The 25,328-nt window shown below is 41.2% G+C and overlaps 1 protein-coding gene across 5 annotated transcripts in view; it reads right to left on the bottom strand.

Annotated features, from left to right (window-relative positions):
- The window catches only part of CWH43 (cell wall biogenesis 43 C-terminal homolog), a 72,911-nt gene that overhangs the window by 34,499 nt on the left and 13,084 nt on the right, over positions 1 to 25,328 (bottom strand). For 4 of the 5 annotated variants that reach the window (XM_059887677.1, XM_059887678.1, XM_005207974.5 and 1 more), the window contains 6 exons: positions 18,669 to 18,926; positions 15,526 to 15,651; positions 13,538 to 13,617; positions 8,568 to 8,673; positions 7,094 to 7,229; positions 5,126 to 5,275 (listed from right to left, as the gene is read on the bottom strand). In XM_059887677.1, coding sequence (XP_059743660.1) covers positions 5,126 to 5,275; positions 7,094 to 7,229; positions 8,568 to 8,673; positions 13,538 to 13,617; positions 15,526 to 15,651; positions 18,669 to 18,926 — 856 coding nt within the window. The remainder of the gene's footprint in view (positions 1 to 5,125; positions 5,276 to 7,093; positions 7,230 to 8,567; positions 8,674 to 13,537; positions 13,618 to 15,525; positions 15,652 to 18,668; positions 18,927 to 25,328) is intronic. The other variant, XM_010806138.3, reaches the window with a different exon arrangement.

Here is a 25,328-nt window from a genome sequence, read left to right as displayed (position 1 = left end):
ACCTCAAGCTTTTGGGGGGTTATCATCAGTCTGGGGAAAAATAGGGACATCACAGTTGGTATGATCCAGAGAGGAAAAGTGAAACCACTCTAGGCATTTCAAACAAAGTGAATTTAATATAGGGGATTGGCTACTAGGTGACAGGAAGCCAAATAGGACTCAGTGAGGCAACTGGAGTTGAGTGAGAAATGACTACCACCTCGAGGGCCAGAGGGACAACAGGAAGAGATGATATTCCCAGAATCCACAAGCTGGTACTAGCTGATGCGAAATGGTACTATGGAGAAGGCTACTTAGAAGAATCTGCTACCATTGAAGGAGGAGTTGGAGCCACAGTGGAGACTCAGCTGCTGCCAGAGACAACAAAGAAAGCAGAGAGAGGGAATGAGAAATACTCTATCTCCTCCCCTCCTCCAACCCTCCAGCCTTGCATTAGTGCATTACATTGGCTCAACCTATTCAGAAGCCAGAAGGCAACAGACTATGGGAAATGTGGTTTCCAGCAATCTGTAGCTGGAAGGGAGATGAAGCAGGAATGGATCCAAGCGCAAACAGGCAGCAGACCAACACAGGCATTTAGAGAGTAAGACAGCTAATGTGCACACTCAGTTGCTCAGTCATGTCCGACTCTTTGCGACTCCATGGACTGTATAGCCTGCCAGGCTGCTCTGTCCATGGGATTAGCCCAGCAAGAATCCAGGGGATCTTCCCAACCCAGGGATTGACCCCATGTCTCCTGTGGCTCCTACATTGGCAGGAAGATTCTTTACCACTGAGCCACCTGGAAAGCAGGAGACAGCTAATACATCACTGTTAAGAAACAGCAGTGGGAAAGGAAGATAGAGATCACCAAGGACTGAGAAGATTGGAGAAAACTCACTGAAGTAGAAGACAGGTCTAAACTTATCCATTCTTATGCACAGACAGCTGAGCACTATCAAAAGATGTCTCAAGAAGTAGAAGAGTGAAAAGAATGACCATTTGTTGAACATCTTTGCCCAGATCCATTGCCAACTCTTCTCTATGCCCTGGAGGCTGATCCCAGCAGATTTCATCTCATGGGCTCCCTTGTCTGCTAATTACCAGTGAGGTCTGGTCAAGTGAAGGCACCAGCAGGAGATGAACAGGTAAGGAAGAGAGAGAAGTTGGGATATTTCTTCTCCAGGAGCTGCATTCTTCATGCCTGGTGGCCCTTTTCTGATTCAAGATCAAAGAGGGCTCTGGGAACACAATATCTCTCTGTCCCTTCAGCCCTAAGTATCGTAATGATTCTCCACTGTTAACTAGTGTTTGAGTACCTTAGCGTCTCTTACCTGTTCCCCTGATCCTTCCAACATCTTTGTAAGTAGTCCCTTCATTAGGTCTGCAATGAATTCTGTTCCTTTCACACCCGCAGCCGGGATTCAAATCAAGTCTAGAGCCTACCAAAGTTACTGCTCCACAGATAGAGTTTTCATTCAAATATGTTTTAGCAATATATCACTAGAAAATAATCTATGAATTTGGTTTTACATTTTCTCAGGAGATAAATTTCATCCACTGATAATCATTAAAATGTGTATGTATATATAGGTATAAAGGAAGAAGGAGGAGGGACTAGGAGAGAGGGAGAAACAGAGGGCAACTGAATGCATGTTTTATATTTCCTTATCTGTTGATGTATAATCAGCCCAATAGCCCTATAATGTGGGCTGAAAAAAACTGATTTTATCTGATTTTCAGAGACAAGAGAAATATAACTCACTGAGTTTACCTTACAACAGAACAAAAACTATAACTACAGACTACAGGTTCTGTATGGGTTTGTACATTTGTTCTTCCTTGTACATTTCTGCCTGTTATAGGGGAGGAAAAACACACAATAATTAAGTGGTGACTCAATTAATTACCTAAAATAATACCAATTTTAGTTATGGTGTATACCTAAATAATTAAGGAATGCCACTGTTTTCTGTTAATTGGTTGTAAAAACATTTGTATAGTCGGTAATTTTAGAAATCCCACTGAATCAGCTGATAACATGCATAAGCATTTTGTAATTCATTCTTAATATTAATCTGATTTCATGTTTATAAGCCATAATCACTAGAAAGTGAAATCCTTAAATATTTATTCAGAATAAAAAATTTTATGTAGTGTTATAGAAAACAGTGGCAAACAGAAATATGTAATGATGACTTTACAAACTATTTGAAGTGTGAACTTTCTCGTGTCACTTGGGCATGGACAAGAGCCAAGGCTCTAAGGGAAAAGACTGCACCGAGCACTGTGCTTGGGACATGACAGATGCTTGATTTGTGTTTGATAAATAATCTTTTAAGCTGCCCAAGGTACCACACATTTAGAGGTGTCCAATTTAGTTTCATAAGAATGGCCAGTATTAACTGAGCAGTGACTCTAGTCATATACTTTTCATGATAAAACTATTCATAAATATATCCTATTTCATTCCCACAAGAATCCTCTGAAATAGGTAGGATTATTGCTCCTAATTTAGAAAGAAAACTGAGACTTGGTAGTTAACAAATTTGGTGACGGATATACCTTGAATTAGGATTCAGACCAGATTGTCTGATTTCAGGTTCTGGAGTTTCCTGTTCTTTGCCATTTAACCAGACCACTTCCCTCCCTGAAGTGACAGCTCCGCAATAGATGTTTGTTCTTATCATTACCTCTGTTGTTGTCATCATTATTAAATCACGAGAGTAAGCTAGCAAGCAGAGGTATATTGTTAGTTACAGAGATTTAAATAGATGGTTAATAGAGTTAGAAAAGGTAGTTCTTCTGTGCTCTTTTCCAAACAATTTGAGGGCTGTCTTTTCGTTTTCTCTTCCGTCTCAAGTCTATTCTTCACATTTCAGAGGAGGTCAGAAGGAGTTAAAGGAGACAGCGGGGGGAAAGCAAAGGGAAAAGGGGAAGGAGTGTGTTCAACTATTTCTTAGGTTGAGACCTTGCCAGCTTTAAACACAAAAATGCCTATTTTTCAAAAGATAAACCCAATTCAACTGCAATTTAAGCTCAGTGGAGTGATTGCTGAATGCTTATACTTGTGACATGAAAATTGCTAGGAGAAACAGAAGGCATTTCTTTAAACAGTTTTTTACAGAGATATGGACTGTCTCTACCATCCGTGCTCCAAACACCTTCTCATTTCTAAGAAGACCAGCAAGAGTCCAATTAGCAAACAGTCCCCATTAATCACATTTGAATGGCTGGCTTATATTATTTATGCTCTGACTTTATTTCAGAAAATAGTCAAGTGTACTTTCACAGATGCACATAACACTTTGAGAAAATGAAAGGCGATAGGAAGTGAGGATAGCAGACATGCTCACCTTGTTTAGGTGAAACTTACAATACAACAATATTCGGGTTTTTTGTACTATTGTTGTTTTAGTCTCTAAGTCGTGTCTGATTCTTTGGGGACCCATGGACTGTAGCCTGCCAGGCTCCTTTGTTCATGCAATTTCCCAGGCAAGAACACTGGAACGGTTTGCCATTTCCTTCTCCAGGAGATATTCCTGACCCAGGGACCAAACCCACATCGCCTACATTGGCACTGAGCCACCAGGGTAGCCCTCTGCTGTACTGTAAGTTTCATCCAAACAAAACAAATCTGGCTGCTACCTTTGTTTGTTGTTTTCCAATGTTCTCTGTGTCACTGTAAAGCTCTGTGGCCTTTTGTGTCATGCAGATAGACAACGCCCATTTGCCATATTTTATAGCACTAAGCACTTCGCATGTATGTTTTCAGTGACTATTAAAGAATGTTCAGTATTGTTGTTAGTCACTCTGTCGTGTCTGCCTGTTTGCAACCCCATGGACTATAGCCTGCCAGGCTCCTCTGTCCATGGGATTCTCCAGGCGATAATACTGGAGTTGCCATTTCCTTCTCCAGATGTTCAGTATGGTAGAATATAAATTATATACTTTTATCTTGGCTTTAATAACAATGTTGGCATTATTTGTGATTTATTCAGTGCTAAGCCACTGGTTGTGAATGTTATTCTTTGTAGATAAAACTCATTCCCCATTCCTCATGTCTCCTTGGAGGGGAACCAACTTAGCAAACCATCTTGGCCTCTCTCTCTCTCTCTCTTATCCTTTACTTCTTGGGAGGATTTTTCTAATAAATCAAGTTTGGAAGAATGAACTAAGAACGCTTGTCTCAAACCCTTCCTATCTCTTCTTGGAACCTGCCAGTTTGCCAACAGGGAGTTTTCTTGTGTTATTCTCTTCACTAAGGGAGAGTGTGACAGGGCGGACTCTGTCCTTGCCTCACGGTTCTGCTGCTTTGGGGGAGCTGGCATCATGTATTACTGGAGGGATGGATGTATTAGCAGGTCCATGTGGGCACACTTAAGCCGTGTTGTCCAAATAGGTTTATCAGAATCAAAAGAGACGTTGATCTCCCTGCCAGATTCCTCTGCCTACCTCTCATCTGACTGGAGACATGACAGGTAAAGGAATGTCCTTTAGTACCTCAAATCCCTCTGGTACTTCCAACTGGAGTAATCCTTAGAAAAATGGAATTCCATCTTTCTGTAGTCTGGTTTACCATGGGTTTCAAGCACTTGCAGGCTCTGAGTTAGGTCTACCTGATTCCTGCGTGTGTGACCCTGGTTGGATAAGTCATCTAACCTCTCAGTTTAGTTTCTCTGTTAAACGGGACTATGTACTGTTATACAATATGTAGATTAAATACAACAGTGCGCTTAGCACAGTGCCTGCTCAGTCACTGCTGGCTAACATGGCCATCACCGCTGTCTTGTACACCGTTAAGGACTGCAGGCATCTCAAACGTTTCTGTGCTTGATTTTTTTTTTTTCCTTTTTTTTGGCCACACCGTGCAAACTTGTGAGATCTCAGTTCCCAGACCAGGGACTGAACTCAGGCCCCAGAGGTGAAAGTCCGGAATTCTAACCATTAGGCCATCAGGGAACTTCTTGTATGCCTGATTTTTAAAACCAAAAAAAAACACCCAAAAAACAAACCCAGAAAACCACTCTGAGAATAATAATTTAAAAAAAAAAAAATAAGAAAGGTCAATGCATGGAAATCAATGTAATGTGTTAATAATATTTTTTGGCATTTGTGCACTACGAGAAAAACCAAAGAAACCCACTCGTGATTGCCAAAGTGGGTCACAACAAAATCCACCGGTTTGTTGGAAACGTTGACAGTCAGCGTGATGGCTGGTGCAATCTCGCCCTCTGGCGACGGAAGAAGGTGATGCTCCGATTTCACAATTGGGTATCTTGACAAAACCATAATCCTGCATTTGAATGGAAAGAAACGTGTGCATCACTATTGGTCCCACCATCTCATGCCAACAGAACTAAGAATATGTGTTCTTAGGGATTTCACGAGGGGCATTGAGAACAACAGTATGGCGAAGATGGATGGGACCTTCTGTAGAACGAGTCACTGCAAGAGGACCATTCAGCATGTCTCACTGTGCCACCAGGCACAACACTGTCAACTCTGTCTCATAAGTGCCCTGGAGACACGAAAAGGGCGGGATTAGGGCCACACAAATGGACACACTCCATCTTACTTGCATTATTCCTCTGGCAACTGATCTGCATAAACAATTCTAACGTTAATCAACATATATAGGAATGCACAATCCTGCCAGCCAGGACTCAGAGCAGCAATTTACAAAATTAGAAATTACAAATGGTCCGATAAAGATAGGAAAACATGTCCCACCTCACTCTAAGTCAGAGAAATACACATGGAAAGGGCGACCAGAGCTCAGACCTCAGCCGGCTTCTCTTCCCCGGCTTCACACACAGTCTGTGTGGCCCCTCGTGAAGTTTCTCTCACAGAACCATCTCTACAGTGATGATCCTGAATGCACCTGCCCAGCTTCTGCTGTCCAACTCGGCCCTCCAAGCTGCCCACAACTGCCTACTGGACATCACTTGACTGTCCCAGGGCATCTCGAACTTAGCACAATCCTGCTGTTCACCTGGTCATTCCTGTCCCATTAAATGGCATCATCTCGTATCAGGGACTCAGGTAAAAAAAACCCAGGTGCTGTCCTTGTCACTTACTGACATCTAAACCACCAGGAAGCCCTGGGAATTCCCTGATGGTCCAGCGTTAGGACATGGTTCTCTCACTGCTATAGGTCTGGGTTTGATCTCTAGTCAGGGAACTAAGATCTCACAAGCTTGACCAAAAAAAAAAAAAAAATCAAACACAAAACCCCCCAAACCCCCCAAATCAGGAATTCCTGTCAGCTCTGCTCCGAAAGAGCTCCTGAGTGTGCCCTCTTCTCCATCTCCACAGGTCCCACCGTCATTTCTCACCTGTGTTAGCACCTCTACTTCATCACCTGTCTCCCTGCTCCCACTCTTGCCCCCAAAAATCTGTTCTTCTAGGAACAGCTGGAATGATCTTCCACACACGTATACCAGGTCAGACCACTTCCATGTTTAAAATCCTCCAGTGGTTTTCCATCAAAACTGAGTTAAGTCAGTGCTAAGCATGGCTTATGGACCCTATAAGACCAAGGGCCTACTCCTGACCTCCTTTTTAACTAGTTCCCCCTAACCCCCGTGCTCAGGCACACCACACGTGATCTGCCTCGAGTCCACACTGGCTCCTCCCACAGCTGGTGCTAGTCCTCCCCATCGTGGGGTGGGCAGAGAGACCCCTCCTGACCACGCTGCCTTCAGCATCATCGCCCACTGCCCTGCCTACCCTGCCACTCTCCTTTTCTACACAGCACTCACCAGTATCTCAAATTATCTTATATATTTCTGTGTGTACATGATTATTTTCTGTCTCATCACATGGGAATGTAAGCTCCATGAGGACAGCATGTGGGGCAGACACGTTTAGTGCTGTAACCTCAGCTCCTACATGGAATGGTTTATAATAGTGAAGAACTGAAAATATCCAGCAACAGAGAGGCTACTGAAACAATGATGGAATATGCCTATCTTCAGCACCTCCTCATCCCCCAAGAAGAATCACTGGGACATACTCCTAGGGATAAGGCATAACAATATCAACTGTCCACTCCAAGCTTATGCTGACTAGTCTTTTATACGTGCAGGATTCATTCTCAAGGTACACTCACCCCCAAGTGTGATCCCGTGCACTCGGACCAAAGTCGGTGTAGAAACCCAACTTCTCCCCTAACCACATGGTCAAATCATTGTTTCCAATATAGGGCTTAGAAGCATCACTCTCCAAAATTGTTATGAAATCTGCCCCTGTTCAGCAGGGAAAAAATGGACGTGGTGATTAACCACAGCAATGTAAAAACAGTTATCAAAACTTGATTCTTGTAGTCCCAAACCTTTAGTCATAGATCAAAAAACCAAGTAATTCCTAATGAGTTACTAAGGTGAACTGGCTCAAATCTGAGCTAAAAACATACTTACCATATTTAGAATGCATGGGACACCTTGTGGAAATGGGGGGAAAAATCAAAACATAACTTTGCTAAATTTTCAAATATTCACATCTTTTCCAAAATTTCAAATATGCTTAATGCCTTTCTCAAATATCTAATTTATGTTCGGAAACAATATAGTATACAATAGTGTTTTATTCTGGGCAAACACTTCCATGGTACTGACACAGAGGTGAATTGATTCAGATAGCCTGGTTGGATGTGCTGCAGAAGCCTGTAATCAGTACTAAATGATTAAGGGCCCAATAAATTTCTTAACAGCATTAGAGTCATACAAACCCTCAGCTATTTCTCAGAAGACAAGCTTATCTTTAGGAATAACTCCATGCAAGAGACCTCTAGTTGATCTAAGAGCCAAACACCCATATATTTTAAAGGAGGCTTCATCCAAAGATCGGAGAAGGCAATGGCAACCCACTCCAGTACGCTTGCCTGGAAAATTCCATGGGCGGAGGAGCCTGGTAGGCTGCAGCCTATGGGGTTGCCAAGAGTCAGACACGACTGAACGACTTCACTTTCACTTTTCACTTTTCACTTTCATGCATTGGAGAAGGAAATGGCAACCCACTCCAGTGTTCTTGCCTGGAGAATCCCAGGGACGGGGGAGCCTGGTGGGCTGCCGTCTATGGGGTCGCACAGAGTCTAAAGCGACTAAAGACAGGACTAAAGCGACTTAGCAGCAACATCCAAAGATGAGCGCCTCAGGGAATGGAAACAAGTAAAACTGGCCCTCAGTCTCTTGAAAGCAATTTGCTTTGCAAATAAGCATCACTGCACCCCATTCTGCCTTTTAATCTGATGGTTTTCTGGTCCTCAGCAGCAGGTTACCAAGGGACAGGAGCCCCCAGCAGGGGCATTTCCAAGAGCAAAGGCATGACAAGACTCTCCTGCAGACACCCGGAATGAGACCTTGTCCCAGAATCACTATTTAATTGCTTTCAAGCAAACACAGATGTGGTTACAGAAGCTTCATCCTCCCATCCTACCTGGTGGTAGCCACCCATCAAAGTAAAGCCTTTTTAAGAGATTAGTCCAAGACCCAGCAAATCCTCCTCCTATTACTTATGATCTTGCACAAAATGAAAGTAACAATAATAGTTTCTCAAAGCCTGAAATTAATTTCAGTACAACTTACCCGTTTGATTGAGCAGTTGAGCTGATCTTTCTAGACTAGACCATCCGTCATTGTCAAAGCCAAACCTGAAAGGCCAGATGGCAGCAGAGACCTCTGTGGCTGGTGCCTGAGGAATTGTTTTAATGATAATTTAGGAAGACTGAACAATGGCAGTTTCAGTGAACCACTTTTCCATCTCTCTCTACCAAAATTCATTTTTCAGGAAAGGAATTTTCCAGCATTTCCCCACAGCTAATGCATAATCAAGGCTTCCCTGGTGGCTCAGATGGTAAAGAATCCACCTGCAATGTAGGAGACCTGTGTTCGATCCCTAAGTTGGGAAGATCCTCTGGAGAAGGGAATGGCTACCCACTCCAGTATTCTTGCCTGGAGAATTCCATGAACAGAGGAGCTGGAGGGCTATAGTCTGTGAGGTTGCAAAGAGTTGGACATGACTGAGCGACTAACACGCAATGCATAATCATAAGGAGATATTTGCTAGTTTGTATTTCAAATCCTGAAAGATGATGCTGTGAAAGTGCTGCACTCAATATACCAGCAAATTTGGAAAACTTAGCAGTGGCCACAGGACTGGAAAAGGTCAGTTTTCATTCCAATCCAAAAGAAAGGCAATGCCAAAGAATGCTCAAACTACAGCACAATTGCACTCATCTCACACGATAGTAAAGTAATGCTCAAAATTCTCCAAACCAGGCTCAGCAATACGTGAACCATGAACTTGCAGGTATTCAAGCTGGTTTTAGGAAAGGCAGAGGAACCAGAGATCAAATTGCCAGCATCCGTTGGATCATGGAAAAAGCAAGAGAGTTCCAGAAAAACATCTATTTCTGCTTTATTGACTATGCCAAAGCCTTTGACTGTGTGGATCACAATAAACTGTGGAAAATTCTGAAAGAGATGGGAATATCAGACCACCTGACCTGCCTCTTGAGAAACCTATATGCAGGTCAGGAAGCAACAGTTAGAACTGGACATGGAACAAAAGACTGGTTCCAAATAGGAAAAGGAGTACATCAAGGCTGTATATTGACACCCTGCTTATTTAACTTATATGCAGAATACATCACGAGGAACACTGGGCTGGAAGAAGCATAAGCTGGAATCAAGATTGCCAGGAGAAATATCAATAACCTCAGATATGCAGATGACACCACCCTTATGGGAAAAAGTAAAGAGGAGCTAAAAAGCCTCTTGATGAAAGTGAAAGAGGAGAGTGCAAAAGCTGGCTTAAAGCTCAACATTCAGAAAACTAAGATGGCATCTGGTCCCATCACTTCATGAGAAGTAGTTGGGGAAACAGTGGAAACAGTGTCAGACTTTATTTTGGGGGGCTCCAAAATCACTGCAGATGGTGACTGCAGCCATGAAATTAAAAGGTGTTTACTCCTTGGAAGGAAAGTTATGACCAACCTAGATAGCATATTAAAAAGCAGAGACATTCCTTTGCCAACAAAGGTCTGTCTAGTCAAGGCTATGGTTTTTCCAGTGGTCATGTATGGATGTGAGAGTTGGACTGTTGAAGAAAGCTGAGCACCAAAGAATTGATGCTTTTGAACTGTGGTATTGGAGAAGACTCTTGAGAGTCCCTTGGACTACAAGGAGATCCAACCAGTCCATCCTAAAGGAGATCAGTCTTGGGTGTTCATTGGAAGGACGGATGTTGAAGCTGAAACTCCAGTACTTTGGCCACCTCATGTGAAGAGTTGACTCATTGGAAAAGACTGATGCTGGGAGGGATTGGGGGCAGGAGGAGAAGGGGACGACAGAGGATGAGATGGCTGGATGGCATCACTGACTCGATGGACATGAGTTTGGATTGACTCCGGGAGTTGGTGATGGACAGGGAGGCATGGCGTGCTGCGATTCATGGGGTCACAAAGAACTGGACACAACTGAGTGACTGAACTGAACTGAACTGAACTGATTATCATAATAAATTTGTGAGTTTCTAGGTTAGGCTTGGAAGTTAGGAGGAATGTTGGGAAAGAGATATTTATAGCAGAAAAAAATTAGAAACAACCTGGCTGTTGTTTCAGTAGGAAAAATAAGAAAATGAATGAAAAAAAAAAGATCATACATATGCTGTAGTACTACTCAGCTCTAATGAATGATTTAGGGTTGGGGTTACCCTTGTATTAGAGAAGAAACGGGTCACAGAAGGATACACAGAGTCCTTTACCATTTTTGCAGAGTTGCCTGCCAATTCCACACTGGCAAGGCTGAGGTTCAGGAGCACAGCACCCTCTGAAAATTCCTCTTTTGAGTCCATGGGCCCAGTCAAAGAATGCGGTACCCAACCCCAACTATTTCAAACTAACTCCAGCTGACCAACAGCATGGATCCCATGAAAAAGTATGGCCAGATTAGACCAACTATACTATCACAACTGAGAGAAACAAAGTGGAACATAAAAATTCAGGTTGAGAGAAGAGTGAATGCTGCCTCTTGGCAGAGGAGGGCTACCACTTCTAAGCAGCTCGGTGTGCCACAGCAGGCCTCTCATGTCTATACAGGAAAGAGGACTCCATTTAGCAATGTCCTATAAAGAGAATGGAACCATCAGCAGAGACTTCCAGAGGCATGATTACATTCATAAAAAGTTATACTTTTTCACATCACTACATACCTATGATTCACTCTGGCTTTCATCACTCCAAAACCTGTTATTCCTTCATTATTCCCATGCCAGTAAATGTTGCCACACTCCATCCAGTTGCTCAAGCCAAAAGCATAGAAGTCATCCTCTATTCTTCCCTTCCCTTTATCCATCTACATCTAATCCATCAGCAAATCCTATCAGCTCTACTTTCAAAATATATTCTAAGTCTATCCACTCCTCTCCAATTCCAGTACCATGGCACCCATCCAAAATTCCAGGGCCTTTCTCCTGGACACCAGAAAAAGCCTCATAACCTATCTCCCTGCTTCCACTCTACAATCCGTCAATCCATTCTTTACAAAGCAGCCAAATTGATAAATATAGGCTTCCAAGGTGGTGCCAGTGGTAAAGAAACCTGCCTACCAATGCAGGAGATGTAAGAGATGCTGGGTCAGGAAGATTCCCTGGAGGTGGGCACGGCAATACTCCAGCATTCTTGCCAGGAGAATCCGATGGACATGGGAGCCTGGTGGACTATAGTCTATAGGGTCACAAAGAGTCTGACACAACTGAATTGACTTAGTACACATACACACACACAACACATATACATATATATCATATCATATCATATCTCTTTGTGCGAATGCTTGAAATATTCAGGTGGCTTCCACTGCAAAAAAAACTAACATCAGAATTCCTTCCTGTGCTCCATAGGCCCTATGATGTGATCTCACTTGTGTCCCCATCCTCATCTCCTGCCACGCTTCCCTTTGCTCGCCAAGATTCAGCCACACTGCCCACTCTGATGCCCTTCAAACACTTCAAGTCTGTTTCCTTTCCATTCTTTACTTGTGTTCCTTCTACCTGAATCCATTACTCCTAGCTCTCTTATCTCAACTCAAACGTCACGTCCTCAGAGCAGCCTTCTCTAACCACCCAGACCAGTTACTCTCTACTCCATCATCTTACATGCTTCAGAGCCACCTGATCTAAAGTGATAGTCTTTATTTACTCCTTCCTCTGAAGACCGTCTCTCTCCCTAATTAGAATGTAAACTCCATGAGATTACATTACCATGACGGCAGGAATCTTGTCCAACTAGTTTACCTCATATCCCCGATAGCAGGCACACAAGAGACATTCAATAAGCATTTATCAAATAACATTCATGTATCACATGAATTAATCAATGAATGAACTAATAAAAAAAAAGGTATTAAATCTAAATGAAATGATTCCTTTTTAAAAGAACCCTTTGCTGACATTGGGGATCTTCTTCTAATTGACATCTTGTTACAATAATAAAATTAACAATTGAAGGGCAAAAGAAAGAGACCATGTAATGAACTATTTACTTTTTAAGGAATAGTTACTGAGTTCTGAGTATGTACCAAGTACTCTGTGAGATGCTGGACTTACAAAGCTAAATAAAAGAGCATGTGCTTCATCCTCACTATAGCTTTTTAATTAATGGGAAAATTTGCCTGATAACTCAGATTGCTAAAATTCAAAGTTAACCCTCAAATGCTGTTTCTGCCAAACTATAATTCTAACTGCATTATGAAACATATCAAACTTTTAATCAGAGCAGATGGAAAGCATCACATTGCAATGACTTACTCTTGCTTCTGCCCATCTGCCTATAAGAGTAAAGGACAATAAAACATCAAACTATAGACAAGAGAGGAAAGGAAGAGACAGAAAACTTCCATGACCCATCAATACCGAGCATAATCCACAAAATCTAGAATTAGCTTTAAGATTTTTCTCAAAGAATCATATATGTTGCCTTCAGAAATATGTACCAAACACTACAAAGAAGCCCACTATAAAATAGTTTTTTATTCATAGTTTGGATATGTTAAGTCATTGAATGACAACAATAACTTTATATAACAAATCATGATGAGTTTAAGTCTAATATATGGGTCTATCCTGTCCCAGGAACCTAACTTCATAAATTAGTTCCACTATGTTATCAGCCTGTGATCTAACGGTTTGCTGTTGCTGTTTTTGTTGTTGATTAGTCGCTCAGTTGTGTCCAACTCTTTGTGACTCCATGGATTATAACCACCAGGCTCCTCTGTCCATGGGATTATCCAGGCAAGAATACTGGAGTGCATTGTCATTTCCTTCTCCAGAGGATCTTCCCAACCCAGGGATCGAATACTTGTCTCCTGCATTGCAGGAGGATTCTTTACCACTCAGCCAATGGGGAAGCCCAACCTAAAGGTTAAGAATGTGGAATCCAGAGTCCTGACGTCCTCAGACCCAGGCCTAGGGTTCAATCATAATAGTGAAGTGTACAAATGCATGCATATACATAGGCATCATTTAAAATTCTATATCAAAATTTTTAATTACTTACCCCTTTGCCCAATTTCTTCTCATAGGTTTTATGCCGTAGTCCTAATCCCAACAATCCCACACCAACAAGCAGCCACAAAACTGAACAGAAAACAGAAAATAATTGTTTTGAAGAAATTGAGACATTACTTTGCCAACAAAGGTCCGTCTAGTCAAGGCTATGGTTTTTCCAGTGGTCACGTATGGATGTGAGAGTTGGACTGTGAAGAAAGCTGAGCACTGAAGAATTGATGCTTTTGAACTGTGGTGTTGAAGAAGACTCTTGAGAGTCCCTTGGACTGCAAGAAAATCCAACCAGTCCATTCTGAAGGAGATCAGTCCTGGGTGTTCTTTGGACGGAATGATGCTGAAGCTGAAAGTCCAGTACTTTGGCCACCTCATGAGAAGAGTTGACTCGTTGGAAAAGACTCTGATGCTGGGAGGGATTAGGGGCAGGAGGAGAAGGGGATGAGGATGAGATGGCTGGATGGCATCACCGACTCGATGGATGTGAGTTTGAGTGAACTCCGGGAGTTGGTGATGGACAGGGAGGCCTGGCGTGCTGCAATTCATGGGGTCACAAAGAGTCGGACATGACTAAGCGACTAACTGAACTGAACTGAAGCGTATTTTTAATAGTTTTAATGAAATTATTGAATTTATTAGCCGTGGATTTTATGTAAAGGGGAAATGTCTATTTCGTGGGTTAATTTTCATGTTTGACATGCATATATAACCCATACTTTAACCTCAGACATCAAAGAAGCTTTGCTAAAAACATTCCAAGAACCATGAAAATAAAATAAATAAATAAAATAAAATCATAAATATATACAAGAAAACAATTCTCCATGAGCAGGAACCATTGCAAAAACACCCTGCAGAATCAAGCCCAAGATATTTCTTATATTAAAATTTTTAGAATCCAAGACTGAATGCCAAAGAATTGATGCTTTCAAACTAATGGTGCTAGAGAAGACTTTTAAAAGTCCCTTGGAGTGCAAGGAGATCAAACCAGTCAATTCTAAAAGAAATCAACCCTGAATATTCACTGGAAGGACAGATGCTGAAACTGAAGCTCCAATGAAGCTGATACGAAAAACTGATTCATTGGGAAAAAAAAAACCCTGATGCTGGGAAAAGTTGAGAGCAGGAGGAGAAGGGGGTGACACAGATAAGATGGTTGGATAGTATCACCGACTCAATGGACACGAGTTTGAGCCAACTCTGGGAGACAGTGAAGGACAGGGAAGCCTGGAGCACTGCAGTCCATGGGATCACAAAGTCAAACATGACTTAGCGACTAAACGGCAACAATAATGCAGTATATTGGGGCTTCTCTGGTGGCAATAAAGAATCCACCTGCAACGCAGAAGACACAAGAAACGCAGGGGACTCCAGTTCAATCCCTGGGCCGGGAAGATACCTGAAGGAGGGTATGGCCACCCATTCCAGTATTCTTGCCTGGGAAATCCTGTGGACAGAGGAACCTAGCAGGTTACAGTCCATGGGGTCTCAAAGAGACATGACTGAGTATGGATGGGTGTGTGCTAAGACAGTATCTGCAAATGTTATACATTTAATAAACATTTTTATTTAATCTAGTATATTCTGAGATGAGTCAGACTGAATAGTAAACTAATTTGATATTTGTTTCTTCTCATCAGTATTCCAAATACTAACATATTTAATTTCCAAAAAAAGGAGAACAAGAAACAAAATAAATAGTCTCTACTTCAACAAATATTCTGGAAATCCTAGTTAAATCTACGTTAGAAGTGAAACAAAACTAACACAGAGTACTTATGGTTGAAATGATTCAATAATCAGAGATCTCTTTTAAAGTATTTCATTAAAAAAAAAGGTATGAACAACATGGGCAAAATGTTAATAATTGTTGGAACTGGGTTAAAGGGTACCTGTGGGTTCATTATATTTTTTAAGCTCACATGTTTGAAAATTTATATTTATAATAAAATGCTTTTAAAAATAAAACAAAACTATACTCACAAAGTTTCACGTATTTTTCACTCTCTCTGAAAAGGACTTTAGGACTGTTTTTTGTTTGAAAATGAAAATCAACTCTTTTCTTCTGACCCAATAACATATTCAGCCCAATAATTACCATCACAGTCCCTGTCAAAAAAGAAAGATGAATATATTACATTTTGATCTAAAACTATTTCCAGTAGCAAATTCCAGAAGCCTAAATTCCATTTAAATGGATATATCCTGAAAATTCAGTTACTGAGTTATCTCAGTACCTAAGCAATTACTCCAATATTACTTTTAATTATTAGGATAATCATAAGAAATCAGGAAGGGTTCTAGAAATTAAGCTGTACATTAAAAGACCCCAATCTTTCTTGATAAGAGGCTTCTTACAATTTCTTGAGTATTTCCTAGAAAATACCAATATTAGGTTGGTCGTAGTGTTGGTCACTGACTATTGATTGTCCAGGGAAGGGTGGGACAAAAAGAAAGTCATCTTCTGGACTGCCTCAGGGACTTGGTCTTCTCCACCAAAGGGACCATATGCACCGAGTTGAGGAGCACAAGAAGAGGATACTTAATATGAAGAGTATTAAGAACAAGAAGAGGTTCTTAATATGGCAGCATTCATGGCCTGGATTGTGTGTCCAAGCAGAGGATGCGTGCTGGAGCTCACACTGGGCCAAGAAAGACGAGCTCAACGGGGATGCATTTCTATGTAGCTTACACATGAAGTCTGCATACTTGTAACATTGTATATAATGAGAATTAGAAACAGAGGTGTAAGTGAACAATATGTAAATTGGGGAATGTCTGGTAAAAGATGCTTAGGTGGAAGGCTAAAAAAAAGTCACGTGCAATTAGTAGGAAACAGCAGGAGAAACCTAGACAATACATTTATAACTAGTTTCTGATCTAATAGATTCTTTACAATGGTTATTCAAAGCTACTCTGAACTTTACCGATGTTCCTCAGTTTCTGTGGCCTTATCAACATAATGTCACTATTACTAAAAAGAATTCTTAGTTATTTGAAGCTGTAATAAAGCACTATTTCTGCAATTCCATAAGTAGTGAGAAGGAACTCAAAACGCCTGTCGCTCATAACATTCTAAGAAACAAACGTATGTTTAGAACAGCTCTTACTTTTGTTCCATTGCTCCACATGGCAGACCCCCAAGCAAGCTGGAGTAAGAAAAAAAGCAGGGCATTGGACAGGAAGATAGAGCAGGACAGAGTACACACACCTGAAAGAAATCAGAAGAAACACAAGTTCACAAAGCCAAGACTATCGCGGAGGAAATGCAGCAGTGTATGTCTCTGCCTGGGTTGCAGCTCTGATATCTACCAGAAATAGCAAATCCTCAAAAGTTGCTTTAAAATATACCTCTTCCAAACCGGCCTGTCCTGGCAGATGTCTAGCTCACAGAGAAGAAAGTTTATGTGCAAATGCACAGAGTGGTTGGATATATTCCACGGGCACAAGGGGGACTGACAGATGAGCACAAGTAGAAGCCCAGACTCCTGTGTAGCATCCGCCCCGCCATAACTCCCTAAGTATTTGTCTAATGTGAGGTGTGGTGTTTCCCCCACAACACAGAAGCTCCAGGTGGGCAGGATTCTGTCTCTTAAGTCTCTGGTACCTAGCACTAGGCCTGGACCACAGTAAGTGCGTGATAATTTTTTTTTTTAATTTTATTTTATTTTCAAACTTTACAATATTGTATTAGTTTTGCCAAATATTGAAATGAATCCACCACAGGTATACCCGCGTTCCCCATCCTGAACCCTCCTCCCTCCTCCCTAATTTTTTAATGAATAAATAAACAAGTAGAAAAATGTGTGAACAAAGAACTGAGTGTTAGTTGCTCAGTCATGTCCAACTCTTTGTTGGACAGCCCATGGACTGTAGCCCACCAGGCTCCTCTGTCCATGGAATTCTCCAGGCAAGAATACTAGAGTTGGTTGCCATTTCCTTTTCCAGGGTTTATCTTCCTGACCCAGGGATCGAACCCAGGTCTCTGGCATTGAGGGAAGATTCTTTACCATCTAAGCCACCAGTGAATCCCTTATTAAAATATGTTTTATCTCCTCAATTTTTCAAAGATTTTATCTTGGAGGCATTGGACATGTTTTACTTAAAACTAAAATGACAGGCAATATTTGATCTGTGTCTGCTTGGTACATATCAGTAATTTCATTACAGCCAGAAGACAGTTTCTGAAATGTTAAACTGAGCTAAGCCTATGAAATTTTAATTTTGGTATGTAAGGTCATAATCATTGAAATGGAAGATATATACTCTATGATTTTATCATTTACATTTCACTTATCATTTATCATTTACACTAAGATTCACATATGCAAAAATCTATTTTATTGGTAAAAAGAGGGTAAATAAAAACCATATAAAATTCAGGAGAACCAAAAAAACATACTTCCGATATACATATTTACAAGCCTACCATCAAAATAGCAATGTGAGCACCATGTGCATATTTTTTTCCTTACATATCATATAATACAGTGTTTCATGGACCTCTTTTACACCTTATTATGGTTTAAAGTTGGTTTTTTCACAGCTATTTATTTCCAATGGCTTCCCACGTGGCTCAGTGGTAAAGAAGTCATCTGCCAAGCAAGAGACTTGGGCTCAATTGCTGGGCCCCGACAATCCCCTGGAGAAGGAAATGGCAATTCACGTCAGTACTCTTGCCTAGAGAATCCCATGGGCGGAGGACTACAGTCCATGGGGTTGCAAAGGAGTGAGACATGACTCAGCAACTACACAACAACAAATTTACTTCCAGGGCCTTTGCAGTAATAAATATTACTGAACGTCATCGATGAACTAAGAAATTTTTTCTTTTTTTAACTTACATTTTTTAAAAGTCCCAACCAGGGATTGAATCTGCACCTCCTGAAGTGGAAGTAGGGAGTCTTAACCACTGAACTGCTTGGATGGTCCCAAGAAATTTCTTTTTAAATAGTAATTTAGATATTCCTCTAGTTTTTTTTTTTTTAACCAAAAGAGTCTGTTTCAATAAAAAAGGCAAAATCATCCTATTTATTCTAATCAGTTGTGTAAAGTGCATATCCCAGTCAGTCCTGAAAGGAATGTTTGAGTAGTGACTTGAATCCAGACCTTTCAAATGTACTCACCCAAAAGCACATCAGATCTTTCTCGAGCATACACACCTCCTGGGACAAATTTAAAAGCCGTGCACCAGGCACAGAAAAATACTTCTAGAATATAAAATATCATGGCAGTGGTCATGGCTTTTCCAGGGCTTGAGCCTGAGCTAATAAGGTGTCCAAGCACTTGAGGCCACACGGATGCTGTGAAGAGGGCAAGCACACAGCCAGACACAGCGGCTGCCCACGTGGGCAGGTAAAGGAGTCCTGCTGCCGAGGTCGCTCCTGTTTGTGAGACAGAGAAAGAAACCCAATCAGACAGGAAAGCAGTAATAGCCTCTTCCATTTTCTTAAAAAAAAAAAAAAAGAAAAGAATAATAAGCTTATAGGATGACCACTTTATAGCTATTTAGAGCCAGAAGGGACCTCAGAGGGCATGCTGGTTCAATTTCTAGACTGATGAGAAACTAAGGTCTTGGCAAGGTTAATATGCTTTGCTTAAGGTCACGCAGCTAGTTACTTGCACAGCTGGAGGTGGAATGTAGGTCCAGAAAATCTCAGTCCAGTGCTAGGTCTTTGAGAAGAGCAGTAGAAGAGAAGAAGGCATTTTTAGGTTGTGTTAAGGTTCGTATAGCAAAAACTGAAAAAAACATGAAATCATCTGAAATACCAAGAATATGTTAATTTAATTTAACCAGCCAGATCTAGGACATTAGAAAACAGGTAAAGTCAGGGTAGTTTCTGAAACATTTTTGTTAAGAAATTTTCTAAAGCAGGTTCCATCCATTTAAATGCTGCCTGTCAACCCACAATACATAAACTGACCTTCTCAATCTCACAGTCCTAAAAGAAGCTGTGACTGAGATTGCATTCCTGGACTCACTGCTTTATAGTTCTGCAGGCAGTTCATTCATGCACACATCAGCCTCTGAGGTGCTGGGGGGCTGTGGATCTGCCTGGTCCGTTGGAGGCACTTAGTAAATGTTTGCTAATTCATTGAGCCAGATCTGAAGGAATATGACCTTTCTCCATATTCCTATGAAATCGGCTTTGAGATGGCAGCACAGCACTCCATTTTGGAGCCATCAATATAACGCCTTTGCACAGAATATGACATTTTCTAGACACAGGACATTTCCATCAACATTACATATAATAGACACCCACCCTTTAAGGACGTCTACAGCAGCCTCTGACTGCTTGGGGCAAGAATTCCAGGAAGAGGATCCAGCCTGCTTCTTAGCACCCCATGGCTCTCGTCCAGCAGTAAGCCCCACCCACACCATCACAGGACGGTTGCCATGTGACTGTCCTTCCCCACTTCAAAAAGAACACTCAGATGAATGTGAGAACCAGGCTGCAGGGCCCGCCACAACCCACAGATTTTAATTCCATAGTTAGGCCTTAAATTTTTTAACATGATTATCTTAATAACAACTTTTTTAATTTGAAATAAACAAATATAAAGCCTATTCACTGCAGAAATTTAAGAATGCAGAACTGTAAAGAAGCAATTAAGGATCACCTAGGACTGAGATAAGACGATCCCAGCTAATACGCCTATTTATTTCCCCTATGTCATTTTCTGCATATATACAGAAGTATTTTTACATAAAAAAATGAAATCAAGCCACATATTAAGGATTATAATCTGCTTTTTGTGGGACATTATATCAGGAACTTTTTTTCATATCAATATTTTTCTTCTAAAACATGTTTATATATATATATATACTCTTCCACTGGATAAATATACAACAAAAAATAAACAATCATTTTCCTACTGATGGCCATTTAGAAAGCTTTCAACACTGTGAGGAACATCTTTCTTTGTCAATTAATCTCTCACTACATCTCTGATTATTTCCTTAAAATAATTCTTAAAAAGATTCTTAGAAGTACAACTACAGCATCAGCAGGCAAAAGGATTTTAAAGCGTCAGTACTTGTCGTGCTTTCCTGAGAGGTTACAGCAGTTCCCACTTCCTCCAGAAATGCTACCAAAAGCATTTCTTTCTAAAAAGTTTTACCAAATTAATGATGAAATTTATAGCATATTTTGATTTTCATTTATTTGATTATTAGTGAAGTGAAGTCACTCAGTCGCATCTGACTCTTTGCAACCCCGTGGACTGTAGCCCACCAAGCTCCTCCATCCATGGGATTCTCCAGGCAAGAATACTGGAGTGGGTTGCCATTTCCTTCTCCAGGGGTCTTCCAGACCCAGGGATCGAACCCAGGTCTTCCGCATTGCAGGCAGATGCTTTTAACCTCTGAGCCACCAGGGAAGCCCTATTTGATTATTAGGGAGGGGGAATTTTTCTGTTTAACAATTTAAGTGAAAGTGAAAGTCACTCAGTAGTGTCCAACTCTTTGCAACTCCATGGACCATTTAGTCCATGGAATTCTCCAGGCCAGAATACTGGAATGGGTAGCCTTTCGCTTCTCCAGGGGATCTTCCCAACCCAGGGATCGAACCCAGATCTCCCACATTGCAGGCAGATTCTTTACCAGCTGAGCGACCAGGGAAGCTCCAAGTTTACCAGCTTACAATGACTGTTTCTCAAAAAAATGAGTCCTAATTAGATATTTTAATCTATGACATTGTTGCATCTGTCTTACTACAAAGAAGGGAAAGAAAACCTTTCTTCAAATTACCCTTGACAGTGATCACTTTCATTTTTAATTTCATTTCTATTTTTAAACAGGCTACATATTTTTCAATCCACTAAAATTGTATTTTTAAGGTTATAAATTCAAAACCCCAAAATCTGAAAGGTGAAAAAGAGTCCCTCTTGTCCCCTATGAGTTCCCCTTAGTGAAGGCGACCAATGTTAGCATTTTCTTTGCCATCCTCCTGGAGACAGTCTGTGCACAGGAAGAAAAAGGCATATGTGTGCATTTTCCTCCCTTTTTGTACACCACTGGGAGCATATGATACACTGTCACTTTGCCTGTTTCTCTTAACCATGTAGCTTAACTGTGTTTTGTTTGAGGCTGAGTCCTCCCAAATAAGAAGTGGAGAAAACCACTAGACCATTCAAGTATGACCTAAATCAAATCCCTTATGACTATACAGTGGAAGTGAGAAATAGATTTAAGGGAATAGATCTGATAGACAGAGTGCCTGATGAACTATGGATAGAGATTCGTGACATTGTACAGGAGACCGAAATCAAGACCATCCCCAAGAAAAAGAAATGCAAAAAAGCAAAATGGCTGTCTGAGGAGGCCTTACAAATAGCTGTGAAAAGACAGGAAGTGAAAAGCAAAGGAGAAAAGGAAAGATATACCCATTTGAATGCAGAGTTCCGAAGAATAGCAAGGAGAGATAAGGAAGCCTTCCTCAGCAATCAATGCAAAGAAATAGAGGAAAACAATAGAATGGGAAAGACTAGAGATCTCTGCAAGAAAATTAGAGATATCAGGGAACATTTCATGCGAAGATGGGCTCAATGAAGGACAGAAATGGTATGGACCTAACAGAAGCAGAAGATATTAAGAAGAGGTGGCAAGAATACACAGAAGAACTGTACAAAAAAGATCTTCACAACCCAGATAATCACGATGGTGTGATCACTCACCTAGAGCCAGATCCTGAAGTGTGAAGTCAAGTGAGCCTTAGGAAGCATCACTACGAACAAAGCTAGTGGAGGTGATGGAATTCCAGTTGAGCTATTTCAGATCCTGAAAGATGATGCTGTGAAAGTGCTGCACTCAATATGCCAGCAAATTTGGAAAACTCAGCAGTGGTGACAGGACTGGAAAAGGTCAGTTTTCATTCCAATCCAAAAGAAAGGCAATGCCAAAGAATGCTCAAACTACCGCACAATTGCACTCATCTCACATGCTAGTAAAGTAATGTTCAAAATTCTCCAAGCCAGGCTTCAGCAATACGTGAACCATGAACTTCCAGATGTTCAAGCTGGCTTTAGAAAAGGCAGAGGAACCAAAGATCAAATTGCCAACATCTGCTGGATCATGGAAAAAGCAAGAGAGTTCCAGAAAAACATCTATTTCTGCTTTATTGACTATGCCAAAGCCTTTGACTGTGTGGATCACAATAAACTGTGGAAAATTCTGAAAGAGATGGGAATACCAGACCATCTGACCTGCCTCTTGAGAAACCTACATGCAGGTCAGGAAGCAACAGTTAGAACTGGACATGGAACAACAGACCGGTTCCAAATAGGAAAAGAAGTACGTCAAGGCTGTATATTGTCACCCTGCTTATTTAACTTCTATGCAGAGTACATCATGAGAAACGCTGGGCTGGAGGAAGCACAAGCTGGAATCAAGATTGCCGGGAGAAATATCAATAACTTCAGATATGCAGATGACACCACCCTTATGGCAGAAAGTGAAGAAGAACTAAACAGCTTCTTGATGAAAGTGAAAGATAAGAGTGAAAAAGTTGGCTTAAAGCTCAACATTCAGAAAACGAAGATCATGGCATCTGGTCCCATCACTTCATGGCAGATAGATGGGGAAACAGTGGAAAGAGTGTCAGACTTTATTTTTCTGGGCTCAAAAATCACTGCAGATGGTGATTGCAGCCATGAAATTAAAAGACGCTTACTCCTTGGAAGGAAAGTTATGACCAACCTAGATAGCATATTCAAAAGCAGAGACATTACTTTGCCAACAGAGGTCCGTCTAGTCAAGACTATGGTTTTTCCAGTGGTCATGTATGGATGTGAGAGTTGGACTATAAAGAAAGCTGTGCGCCGAAGAATTGATGCTTTTGAACTGTGTGGTATTAGAGAAGACTCTTGAGAGTTCCTTGGACTGCAAGGAGATCCAATCAGTCCATCCTAAAGGAGATCAGTTCTGGGTGTTCATTGGAAGGACTGATGTTGAAGCTGAAACTCCAGTACTTTGGCCACCTCATGCAAAGAGCTGACTCACTGGAAAAGACCCTGATGCTGGGAAAGATTGAGGGCAGGAGGAGAAGGGGACGACAGAGGATAAGATGGCTGGATGGCATCATCAACTCGATGGACACGGGTTTGGGTGGACTCCGGGAGTTGGTGATGGACATGGAGGCCTGGCTTTCTGCGGTTCATGGCATCGCAAAGAGTCAGACACGACTGAGTGACTGAACTGAAGACAACAAGCAGAATTCATAGTAATTGAATATTTCAATGATATTTATAATAACCAACATGTTCATTTTCAATTGACCAAGTTCCTCATACAATAAAATTATAAGCATTCTGTATAGTACCCTGGGGTCCTATCAATGCATTTAGGACATTGATGTCTTTTTAAATAGAACTTTGACTTTACTAATTTAATTGGCATCAAGATCTAAAGTTCCTGTCTCTTCACATTTGGGAAATTCTATTGGTCACTGTCATAATGAAATTCATACTCGGATCCAGTTGGAACTTAAACTGTACAATGAAAATATATGGTTTCTTTTTCTTCACTCTACTTTGAGATGTTTTCCAGAGATGAATCATGGTGAAAAGTGGGCACTATCTCCAGATAATAAAATTAAGTGTGAGCTCCAACTTAATTCAGGTGAGCAGGCAGAGGGCGATAGAGTTCACAAATTACAGCCCTGCTTTCCTCTCTACTGCAAATAGCCATTAGAAGCCTTAAATCGTCTTGCCCCTAGGGACTTTTATTTAATACTTCAGAGAGATAGACAAGATTAGGTTTAATGCTCCAGGCTATGCTTACTTATCTGGGGAAATAAATATAAGCATAAAACTATAAGTTCAAGGCTTTCTGTTCTTTATGTTTCTGTGGACCTCAGCTTTCCTAGGTTTAAAATGAAGCTGCTACTTACGTGCCCAATTAACATTTTGCTCCTATGCCATGAGAAAAGGCATGATATAAATGCTGAACAACTTTCAGTGCATTTCATGTTCTTTTTCCTAATTGCATACAGATTAAGAAGCTATATATGCTCACTGCACACTCAGCACTGACAAGGTTCTCTGGCCATTTTTGTGCACAATCACAGGAGGCTAACATTATATTCATACCAAGCGTTCCCTTAAGGAATGTCTACCTGAAAATACACAAACAAGTAAAAACAGCTCAACATGACTGCAACTGTGTGTTCACACAGCTTCAGGAGGATGAGGGCCTGGTTAACCTCAGGAATTGAGCAGCCTACTGGCTGACACACGCCTCCACACAAGGGTGATGGCACTGAGGGTGTACAGAATCGTATCAGGAGATGGTGAAGGACAGGAAGCCTGGACTGCTGCAGTCCATGGGGTCGCAAAGAGCTGGACGTGACTTAACAGCTGAACCACCACCAGCACCACCACTTATGAGGTTATTAAACCTTATCTTCCATTATCATTACATGTTATCTCACAAACCCATACCCAGCATCTAGTACAAAACTCTGAATCACCTGCTTAATTAAAACGTATAAGGACCTCTCTGTTCACATAAACCAAACAGCATCTGCACTGTCACAGAGTGGGTATTTTTTTTTTTAACTTAACACTAAAATTGACTCTAACCATTCCCGCCTTTTAAGCGGAAGGGAAAAGAGTGACATAATTCAGTCACAGTAACAAAACAGTCACAGTCATTAAAATAAGTAGATTGGGGACTTCCCTGGCCATCCAGTGGTTAAGACTTCACCTTCCCCTGCACGGGGTGAGGGTTCAATCCCTGGGTGGGGAGCTAAGATCCCACGTGCCTTGGGGCCAAAAAAGCA

Source organism: Bos taurus, chromosome 6 (assembly GCF_002263795.3).
Source record: "Bos taurus isolate L1 Dominette 01449 registration number 42190680 breed Hereford chromosome 6, ARS-UCD2.0, whole genome shotgun sequence".
In the NCBI taxonomy this organism is placed as follows: Eukaryota; Metazoa; Chordata; class Mammalia; order Artiodactyla; family Bovidae; genus Bos; species Bos taurus.
Note: the sequence above shows the minus strand (reverse complement) of the source record. Positions and strands in the feature narration are given on the sequence as shown.